Genomic DNA, 11534 nt, shown 5'->3' with positions numbered 1-11534 from the left:
AATTATTTAATAATCACTTCTGGAAAATCATTTTCTCACTGTTCTTCATGAATTGAAAATCCAAAATATAGATAAATTTCAGAGTCGCCTCAGTCGCCTCGGTGATGTCAGTGATAGAACTGTATGGAACTGTAGTTACAGATGATTTCAGAAGATGTCCGTATAGGAGATAGAACATGGATTATGGATGATAATCATAACCATTCACCTAGGCTAAGTGAATTCCCTGATCGGAAGTTAATTATTATCTTCGTTTAATTTACATTGTGATTGTATGACCAATGATAAAATCATCAGTCATCTACCAAAAAGTATAGAACGGTGTACTGTACTGTGTACAGTGTACGGTACCAATGTAAGTTAATAAAAGTGATTGTCCTGCATAATCCAGGATTATCAGCTGCTTTCTCTGATTACTCATACATGTTTCATTGAACGATAGATGTAAAACTGAAATGCAAGATGCTGAAGCAGCACAATTTTTTTATGAATATTGATATTCCGTGGAAAACATTCGTTCGTGAGTCCTGCGAGGTTTCCGAGGTACCTATCAAGAGAAAAGATCATTGCTTAAGTTTTCAAGGAGATGAGGCAAGGGAAAGTTACGAGGAAATTGTGCATGATACAGAAGATGTAATCTCACAACATGACCAGAAACATCGTAAAGCTAGGACGAACATTAATCATAGTACAATATCAAAATCTGTTTCAACTGAGAGATCTAAAAGTGAACAGTTCTCTAAGGGGAACGTGACTGTCAATGCTATATTGAAAGCAGTGGAACAGAAGGATTTGATGTTCTTATCCAGATATGTAACCCAAGAAAATGTTGATTCGACTGATGATTTTGGTTGGACACCGCTCATGTCAGCTGCCTACTGTGGCCACTTGGATGTTATAGAATTTTTGTTAAACCTCGGTGCCAATAGAAGAGCTCGGGAGAAATCTGGTCTTACTGCGGCACAACTGGCATTGAAAAAGAATTATTTGAATATTGTTGCATTGCTCAAAAAGAGAACAGAACATACAACTAACAGATCAACACTGCCTGAAGCAGATGCGAATACGTCACAACCAAATAGTGATTATTCATTGCAAATCAAACCAGAATTCGTGGAGCCTTTGAAGGATTTTAACGACACCTCCCGAAAAATTGATAGTGTGAAAAAACATTACGATGAAAATTCTGGATTTTATTGCAAGATTTGCAAAGTTAATTTCTATCAAACAACTTGGAAGAAACATGAAACGTCCACTCTTCATGTATTCAACAGTAAACCAAAACTAACAAACACAATGTATGGCATATCGAAACAAAACAAAGGCTATCAGATGCTTTTGAACCATGGATGGGATGAACAAAATGGTCTTGGCCCTTCAGGAAAAGGACTTAAGTATCCCATTAAAACGTGCCTAAAATCTGACAGGAAAGGATTAGGCCAGATCAACGAAAAGGAATACAGAGTAACACATTTCAAACCTGGTGATGTTTCTGCAATCAGCGATCTCAAACCATCTAAACATAAGTGTGTGAAAAAGAAAGACAGAGAGAAATTACTTAATAAGGAAGTCAGGAAAGAGAGAGCACTGCGTATTGCTTTGTCATAAAATAACATACAGGAGTACACTTTAAGTTATCAGTAGTTGATAATGCTTCTAAGACTGAATACAATGTAATTTTTGTTTTTTACTCATTTTAAATGTCTGTGTGAATTGTTTGTATTTGAACACTTTAGCATTTACAGTAGTATGATATATATTTATTGTTTTTGAACGAGCGTTTGTTCAAATAAATTTTTGCAAACAAGTAATCATAGTTTTTATTATAGATGAGAATTGATCAGCGGAAGGCTTTGGAACATATGTAATACAATACATGCAAGAGAGGACAGCTGAGATTCTCATTGATAGCCAAGAAATAATAATTGCTTTTGATAAACGAAGAGATACTGACAAAATTAATATGAATTGATGAGGGTATTGCAGAATAAATATTGTAAGAAAACTTGGACTATTGTAGAACCTTTATTAACAAAAATGTCGTCCAAAACTGCAAAAGAGTTACGCATTAAAGGTACATGTAAATTTATTTTTAATCATTTTTCAAATTCCTACATAAGTTGAATTGGCTTTTATTATATTGCAGACCAAAAAGTATCTTTCATACCTTTGATTATTCAGTGTACAACAAATATACATACATTTATTATAATAATAGAATCAAATATAAATATAACGTCAACTTGTAAATAATTTACTTTTAGTTTTATTTTAAGGTATACTACAATACTACCTACACAACAAAATGAACCTAAATTTTTAGGAAGTGAGCGGAAAGAGAAGAGAATCCCAAATATAAAATTTCAATTACGGGCATTTATAAGTTAAATTTGAAATGTTAATGTTAATAAATAAAATATAAGACAGACATGCGACTTATTAGTAGCGCCTAATCGCGAAACGCGAACGAACAACGAATTAGGATTTGCCTTCATTAATTTCTGACTGAAACGTCCCTGAAAGTGGGAGCGCCGCGACACACCCTGATTATTAGATTTCGTATTGAACATTGGGCAGCGCGTGAATTCAGTTTCAAGTATTAAGTAGTAAACGAAACACTGGTGCGAGTTGTTTGATTAGCGAGAATATCTTTGTATTACATAAGATGGGAAACAAAGTAGCCACTTTCACCGAGGAACAACTAGAGGATTATCAAGATTGCACATTTTTTACTCGCAAAGAAATTTTGAGGTATTTCGTGCTATTATTCGAATATACGACTCTTAATAACGTCGGGTTGTATTTTTTAGAATATTTAAGCGATTTCGAGATATGGGAGATCCCGGAACAGTTCCACGATCCATGACGCCTCATCAAGCATCGACGCTTCGTATACCCCTATCATGTTTGACACGTATACCAGAATTAAAGGTCTTTAATTCCTTAATCTAAAGAAATGCAGATTCATAAAAATTAAAGAAAATTAAGTAAACGTATAAAAATCGCTGCGAGTAACTCGGGGGTCAGTTTCATTAATTAAACTTCGGACATAGTTTAAAATCGGGAAAAAAAATAAGGAAATTAACAATGAAATCAAAAACTAAAAAATTTCAATAGTAATAGTATTTTCACATATAAACAATGATTATTGTTTAAAATTTTTTTAAGATAAGTGTATACCTACGAAACCAAAAATGAATGAATTCTCTTAATAAATAGATTAGTTAATACGTTGTATGAAATATTAAGCCACTGTACGAATTACTGAACCAGGTCGGTTTATATTAGTTTTCCCGATCTCACGCTCGTCACATTTGTGATTATAATTTTATGGCAGGATTCTACAGAAAATTCCCGGTGCTTGGCTATTTTTAGGAAAACCCGTTCAGGGAACGTATTTCCGAGGTATTCACGAGATGCCAGAATCCCATGGAATCGTCGACGTTGTCATCGAACCAAGGAATCTGTTTTGAGGAGTTCCTTGAGATGATGTCAGTTTTTTCGGAGCAGGCTCCGCGGGATTTGAAGGTCTTTTACGCCTTTAAGATTTACGGTACGAATTGGATATCTATTATCTACCACGTGAAAGCAGGCAGTGGATAAACGTGATCATGAGAAGAACTTCGAGGTTGACCTCGATGTGCTATATCTCTAACTTGCACTATCAGTAGTTATATTGCATCTTAACACGAAACAACTATTGATTTTCTACTAAATTCCACCGACTGCAGTTTTCTTGTTTCGTGTAATTTCTGTGATCTAGTTTGAGTGAATTTCACTCAAAAAGTGTAGCATTAACGAAATTGATTAATTTTTTAATAATAATTTTATTGAGCGGAACATTATTCGTTGGTTTGTTCAAATTAGATTTCTTTAAACCAGATTGCACTTTGTGGATATCTGAATTATTTATCCCATGAGCCCATTGGCACATCTTATAAAATGAAATTGTTATTAAAGGTCGTAAACAGAAAACTTTACAAACGACATTTCTAGAAGTTTATTAATTCAGATTATACGGAATGATCACTTCCGCATGAATCGTGATAATTAACTTCGTAACATTATGTAAATAGACTTCGATGAGGATGGCGTACTAGGGTTGAACGATTTGGAACGCACCTGCCGGCAGCTGGTCCAGGATGACCTGAACGCCGAGGAGGTGGCCACCGTGTGTCGGAAAGTTTTGGAGGAAAGCGACATTGACGGTGACGGTGTTTTATCTTACTTGGAATTCGAGCACGTCGTAACAAGAGCCTCGGATTTTATGGCGACTTTTCACATTAGAATTTAAAAATTCATTAATAAAATATAGATGTTGTCATGACAATTTTGCTATTCATTCATCCCGTCCATTTTTATTCAATTTTTTCATACAATGGAATCGTTTCGAGTTTACTTTCGAATTATATCTTTTATCTTTGTTCAATTTAAACTGAATTCATTTTGCTCGTTAACAAGATAATAATTTATTATCTCCGCATGTTAGTCTGCATGTTTAATGTTAAAACACTTTTTCATACAGTTTCTTAAATGGCTATGTATGTTGCTTTCGTTAAGGAACAAACAGCATTGCTGGTTTTCGTTCCGAACAGGAACTTCTTGTAAATTTGCAAGCCGAGAGTATCCAACAGCGTTTACGAATCCACTGTGAACATTTCGTTTTTACATTTCACGAACATTACATTTCACAGTAGAAAAAAAGAGTTCTGATTCGCATTGAACATCTTTTCTCTGTCATCCATCTTCTTAATCTGATTATTTATTCGTTATATCTGATTATTTATTCTGACTTTAATAAGAAACTGCTACAACAATAAGGGGATTAAAAATTTTTTTTTTATCAAAATTAAAGAAATCAATCTCGTCCGCATTCCGGGATGAAATTATCCGAAACGGCAGGAAAAATTATATCTGTTTCCATTTACAAACTTCTCTTGATGGTGAAAAGAAGGGACGAAGAGCGAGATAAATTTTTGGTATGTCGCGATTCGTCTGGGAGAGCGATTCTCGTTGCATCTTCTGTCGTTTTTGGAGCTAGTGTACACATCTATGGTCCAGCAATGCGGAGTCCGGTCGTTTTAAAAAGCGGTCGAAATCGGAGATACCGCCCCGTGTGTTACGAACCACTCGACCAGTTATAGTCGGCCGCGCGGTAACTAACCGAGTCTGGGGACCAAGGCCATCCGGTCACTTCTCATCCTTCTCTCTTGCCCGTTCGTTCTCGCATCTCTGCCCGCTCTTGTTGGCGGCCTGTCCGGAGGCCCTCGGGGTCCGAGAAGGCCCCCTTGCCTCCTGGGTCCACCGTCGACACCCTCTGCGCGCGAGACTCCCTCTCCCTTGCTGCCACTGCTCACCTCGTGGCTCGTTCTCTTTCCTTCTTGCTAAACGGAGGATCACCGCATCACCGCTCTCAGGGCTCGGGAGAGTTTCCCCCTTGAGAGATCGCAACCGACCAACCACCTTCCACCTTCCGAGCCCGAAGTATTCGTATAACATTCTTGAGCCCGACGTTCAACGACGCCTTCACGACGCGACGCGATGCGTCCAACTCTTCTTTCCAATCCTGTACAATCGATGGACTTTAGTATACTCATAAATCTTTGCGTTAATAAATAACAACTGATATCACCGAATTCGGGCAGATCCCGCAGTCTATGTACAGTATACCGTTTTCTCAAACGGAAATCTTCTCAAACTATTTTATTACTCTTTCGTCGAGCATTCGTTCAATTCTTATCGAAATGATTAACGCTGTAGCGGTGACACATAACAGTACGGCATACTAGTTCATCCTACATTAGAGGCTAAAAAACTATGAGGCCACGAATTTGGGAGACAAATATTATTGAAGACGAAGAGCTTGAAACGAATATAGAGCTGGGCGACGATGATTCTTTCATCATAACGTACGGTAAAACTCCGTTTGCAAGAACCAGTCTAGTCGGAGCGTTAGACGTTGCGCATAACTGGATAGTTTGGATGATAGAAGTCCAGTTCTCCCCTCTATTACAGTTTTTGCTACGTATAAGGAGATAGTTCCGAGTGAATTATATATTTTCGTATATTTCTACAGAAATATGTAACCGCGTGGATGCACAAGATAAAGGAATGATAATTCGTATTGTCATCGAATAAACGCGTAAAACTTGTCGCATTTTTTCCGAAGCAGTAATAAACGAATTTCTTCTTAAAATTTGGTGTCTACCTGAGCGCAATTGTAGTTTACAACCTGGCCGTTTCTTGGCCCATGCTACGCGGACCGAGGTACGAGGGTGGTAAGGGGCCGAGGTAGGAATCGAGACGAGAAGACAAGGAAAAGAAGAACAAGAGGAGGAGACAAGGATCGCGGGTGGAAAGAGGCGAAGGAACGTGGCAAAGGAGGAAGAGAAGAAGGAGGAAGCCGAACTGAACCGAACGCGAATGCAAACGCGAACGCGCTGGATGAAAGAGAAGTTTACATGAGGGAGAGGAAGTTGGAGGATGATAGCGAGTACACCGGGCAGTGGAGGCGGTCGGTGGAGGGCAGATTTGAACCTAACTTTTACGGCACCCTACGTGGGCGAGTACTCTCGCGGGAACCTTCTCTCGAACCTTCGCCTCTTGGGGGACCTCGACCCCGCGATCGCGCGGCGACATCGTACGCTCGAAAGATCTGTACGCTTACTCGGTTCCGGGATCCGACTTTCGAATTTTCGATCATCTTTAACGCGTACGATCGCCCCTTTTTCGGAGCATCCGCTTTGCCAATTCCTGACACCGTATATAAAATTATACTTAGCAAACCAAAAGCGAGTCGTCATTTTTGTCAACTCGTGTTTTATATCGTTTTTGCCACTCAAAAATGTTTATTCTGAACGGAGGAAAACCGAATACCAATTTTCAGTTTTATTTTCTGTCCTCATGACTCATTTATTCACGAAAGCGATACACAATTCCTGTGCGAACGCCGCGGAGAAGTCGGGACAACTTTCGACCACGTTGTACGAAAATATTTGCACGATCTGGGAAGAAGTATTACAGCCCGTATATATTCTCCAAGATTTAATTCGATGCATCGAACTAATCTTAGGGCAACTCATAACTGCGTTATGTCTGCGATAAAATATTTATTAATCACTGATTGTCAGACTGCTCGTGCATGATTGTACGCGCAAAGATCGAATCGTGGTTTTGGAAAAATAATGAGTTCGCAAACTGGAGGCCGAGCGAATTGCATGCATTAACGATCGTTTAAAAACGATCGACCTTTGAGTTGTTCCTCCCAGTAACAGTTTCACTTCGTGAAAGTAGATACCTACATACATACATACATACATGCATACGTTACGTTGCTTGCTCTCTGACAAGGTTGCGTCTCTTGAGCCTGGCCGGTGTGTCTAGTCGAAATAATATTGGCCGTCTTGTGGGCACACATATCGTAGTGGGTTCATAAGGAGGCGAGAGGCTTGTATATAGAGAAAGAACCGTCTACCTAAGAGGGGGAGGAAGGGTTCCAAGGAGCCGGTTGGCCAACGGAATGCGGCTTGACCGGCCAACCATCCCCCGCCTCCTCTTCCATGGGATTCATCGAGAGAACGAGGAAAGAGAAAAAGAGAGAAAGAGGGACCGTCGGATAGAGGACTGGGGCCCAACTACCTTTGGATCCTAATGGCCCCCGTTGGGGTGCTCGAATATTCTTCAGCTATCTTCGGACATCTTTCGCCTGTGAGATTTGTAATTGAGGCGAGCGCCGTTTTTTGACGTCCTGCCTACCGAATGTACGTACCTGTTGCTCCCGTTGATGTTAGTCGAACGCATCATTTACCTTTTCCGATTTTCGCTGTCCAACTTCTATGAACATGGTAACCATTTATTCTAGCTCGATACTCTTGGGAACTGAAAGAGAGAGAATCGAGGGTCTATCTATTTACGTAGTACGTACGTATGTTCGTGAACGCGATTTATGCGTTCGAACGTGTGATTAGGCAGACCGGGTAGACAGGAGCCGCGTACATTATTGCAAGTCTATCTCGATCTGTCGCAATCGTCGGAGGTGATTGCAACCTCAACGCCGATTACCTCCTTCCCTCTATGGGAAACGTTAAAAAATTGCTGCGTCTACGAGACTACTGACAATGCCTAGAAACGTTTTACGTAATCATTTGATAGTTCGTTCTAATTCTAAGACAATCTGATCGAGAATCTATTGCTGGAATTCCGACTATCATTTTCTGATTTTAATTTTACTAAATTACCGAAGGAATGAAAATCGTTGCGAAAGGGAACATAAAAAGAAAATCCGTGAACGTTGTGTTTCAAAGTCGTTTAGCATTGACGATCCTCGGTGAACGCTGTTCGGAAAAAGTTTCGTAATCGATGCGCGACAATTACGTTTCCCAATCTCCTCAGTATTCTGCAAAATTGCATATTCGCGCGATGCGATCGATGTTGCATTTTATTCGGAACCGGCGAACCGGTACACGCGGGTAACTCTGAATAAAACTCGACGACGCGAGGCGACGCGACGCACGGTACTCAAAAGAAGTTTCGCAACTGGTCGCGGCCGGTAGATCAGCTTTCCGCTCAAGTACCACCTAAATTTATTCCACGAACGCTTCGCGCATTCGAAAGCGTCCGTTCGCATCGTCCGTGGAATATTATGTGATTTCCACGTTTTTTGGCAAATAAACGTTCGTCCCTCGCTCCCCACCGATTCGACAGCAGGCAATGACGAAAATAAAAGAAAGAAGGAAGAGGAAAAAGGCACGTCCGATATAGAAATTATTTCGATTCGTTGATAACCGAGAATTACAGCAGCGATGGTTTCTGTCGAATTTTGACGAAGGGGCGCACGTTGTTAACCTTTCTCTTTTTCCCTATTTACAAAACCCGTAATCGTCGCGAACAGCACCTCGTAAGCAACTGTGACAAGCGTAGACAGCCGTGCCAATTATTTGCACAATAACTCACGTTCCTGGTATATCAACAAGCAAGCTGTGAACACGCGACGATCTCGATTCAAACTCCTTTTCTAACGAACAGTTATTATTCTCGTTCGTTCTTTGCCTCCGATTTACGACCAAGTCGCCAGATTCTTGTGCGAGCTTACTGTTACTCGAGATGCTGGAACGAGAAGGGATTAATTCTTTGTCTCGCTGAAAATTATCTTTGAAAGTTCTTATCTAAGTATTATTGCACCGATCTTTCGTTACGAAGGGATTACGAAACAGAGAGCTGGTTAATGTTGTCGTGATAATCCAGGTTGACTTTAATGCCGATCGAATCGAAAGCAATGAATTATGTCGCGGCTACTTAATGCACGAGGTTCTATTACGCCGAATAATTGCGGTCGCCGCTTTGACATTATGCCAGTAATACCGTCACGGAACGTAGGCATGATTCCACTAAAGGAGACAATGATCGATCGCTGGTGAAAAGTTTGCCTCGTTAATGCTGTCTATTCAAAACAGAGTATCGTTCACCTATAATGGACATTCGGTTAGTCCTAGTCTCAGATCTATCTAAAAGAATAAACTTTAGACATTGTAACCTGAGGCTTGACAAAAGGGGATCAAATTCTTACGCGAAGATTTTATACATATAGAAAATATAATCATTACATGTAGTGCATAAACTATAAACCTATATGGAATTTCAAAAGTTGAATGCATATTTAAAAATGGTGTAAGACATTCTCATATAAAATGCATTTTTTTAACTGAGGTTTTTGAACTTATTTTGCATGAAACTCCGCAATTTAATTATTATTTCGGTGATCAAGCTCCGAGGGAAAAATGCATGAGAGCAATCCAAAGAGGACGGAGCGTGCATATTTCGTTGACGCTATCTTCAGGTGCGACAGATCCTTTTTCGGGGAACAACAGGCGTCGTTGATCGCTGAGAAGCGAACCAGACGACTTTGCAGTTGAAAGGGGTCCGCGATTAAATCGCCGCCATCGTACTACCATCACCCTGGAGACTGTTTGCCGGTGCCTCGTTAAATCGACGCGACTGTCCCATTCTTCTTGCGGATCCAATACTTTTCAGATATTCCTCGGAGTAGAATCGTAATTGGACGGGACAATTAAAAAAACACACCGCTCGTTACGCTATTTGTTTTCTCCGCGACTCTCACACCAAACTCGAATGATTTTATTACACTGTCTCATATTTATCAGATTGATACGTATATAACGTAGTTTTCTAGAAATTTTAATTTTCTGGTCGAAAATCGACTATCAAGGCAAATGCGAATGAACAGAAGTTGATCGCATGTAAAACCTAATTCAGGAATAGGCGTTTTGAGTTTTGCTCGTGTCTCGTTTATATGAGAAACATTTTTCCATTCGTAATCTAACATATCAGTACCCTTGAAAATCTTATTTTTACGTTCTTCTGAAAACTGGCCTGAAACTACTGATACGAGGTCAATTACTGTTGCCATTACTTCATACACCATTACACCTCACATTTACATACCATCATGTCATATAAAATAATGTATAATTCTGTTAGAATATCTCTATTACAACATTCTTTACCAGTATGATAATTGAATAATAAATTTACATGAAATCAGTTTATATTTGAAATATAGTTACAATTTTCGTTGAGGAAAGTCAGAGATCGAAAACCGAGAGTCATAGAACTGCTTCGTGAATCGAGATTTTCTGGTGTCGCCGGTACGATTGAATTATGTCAACTCCGTATCGATCGATCGATACTCTGCTCTGGGACTGCGAAGCGGAGCGGCGCGGCTGTTCTACCGGCTATCAAGCGAAATACCTGTTCCGAGGCTAAAAAATCGGTCTGTAAATAGCTTCGTGAAAGCCGTGCAATCTTCGTTCATCGCTTGGTACCTTAACCGTTTCTAACGGCCGCCTCGGACGCACAGCGAGAGCGGAACCATGAGCAGAAAAATGGAGAAAGAGAGACGAACGCGGAGAGCAGGTATACATATACACTATATGTGCAAATGTATTTACGCATATACTCACAAATCCGGATAATCGTGTATAAAGACGGAGCGACGTGCCGCACCGTGCGTATAAAGTATAGAAAGACGTCGTCGTACGAGCAGCAAAGGACAAGAAAGTAAAGGAAACGAGTTAGAATTGAAAGCAAGGTAAAGCAGAGTCGCTTGATACAACGAGGAGGACCCGCGACGATGATAATGATGATGACGATGAAGAAATGGAAAAAGAAAGGGCCAGGGAAGCAAAAGAAGAGGGAGAAGAAGAAGAAGAAGACGAGATTCTCAGTTGGAGGGTTTGCCGAGGAGGTCCAGACCGGACTCCCATCTGCATAACCGGTATATACCGACAATATAGGCTGGCATGAAGGTAGGAATTGAGCATGTCCTCAGCACACGTTATATCGTTCGCTTCTCGTTCCCGTACTATGCGATGCGAACTGAACGCGACGGTGGGGCCCTGAAGGCGGCGAAGAGAAGAGAAATGAAGAAGGAACGGAGCAGAAAAGGGAAGCAGCACCGGATAAAATAAACGAGAAACGAAAGGGGAGGAGAGGAGAATCGGTAGAGAGAAGGCTGG

At 40.3% G+C, this 11534-nt stretch overlaps 2 protein-coding genes across 3 annotated transcripts; both read left to right on the top strand.

The window, feature by feature from the left end:
• Nucleotides 1-71: 71 nt before the first annotated feature.
• LOC113463788 (G patch domain and ankyrin repeat-containing protein 1 homolog) lies at nucleotides 72-2075 on the top strand. Of its 2 annotated transcripts, none has more exons than XM_026817997.1 (3): nucleotides 72-355; nucleotides 443-1526; nucleotides 1830-2005. In XM_026817997.1, exons 2-3 carry the CDS (start codon nucleotides 463-465, stop codon nucleotides 1831-1833), a joined length of 1068 nt encoding a protein of 355 aa, XP_026673798.1. In that variant the 5' UTR covers nucleotides 72-355; nucleotides 443-462; the 3' UTR covers nucleotides 1834-2005. The 2 variants fall into 2 exon arrangements, with proteins under 2 accessions (XP_026673798.1, XP_026673797.1); XM_026817996.1 differs by having other exon boundaries at nucleotides 78-355; nucleotides 443-1673; nucleotides 1830-2075.
• Nucleotides 2076-2360: 285 nt separating this feature from the next.
• LOC108630305 (calcium and integrin-binding family member 3) lies at nucleotides 2361-4330 on the top strand. Its single transcript, XM_018033495.2, has 4 exons — nucleotides 2361-2751; nucleotides 2811-2931; nucleotides 3376-3553; nucleotides 4077-4330. Exons 1-4 carry the CDS (start codon nucleotides 2666-2668, stop codon nucleotides 4292-4294), a joined length of 603 nt encoding a protein of 200 aa, XP_017888984.1. The 5' UTR covers nucleotides 2361-2665; the 3' UTR covers nucleotides 4295-4330.
• The last annotated feature ends 7204 nt before the right edge of the window (nucleotides 4331-11534 follow it).

The sequence above is a fragment of the Ceratina calcarata genome, unplaced genomic scaffold (genome assembly GCF_001652005.2).
Source record: "Ceratina calcarata isolate Rehan_Ccalc_2016 unplaced genomic scaffold, ASM165200v1 scaffold72.2, whole genome shotgun sequence".
NCBI classification, from domain to species: domain Eukaryota; kingdom Metazoa; phylum Arthropoda; class Insecta; order Hymenoptera; family Apidae; genus Ceratina; species Ceratina calcarata.
Note: the sequence above shows the minus strand (reverse complement) of the source record. Positions and strands in the feature narration are given on the sequence as shown.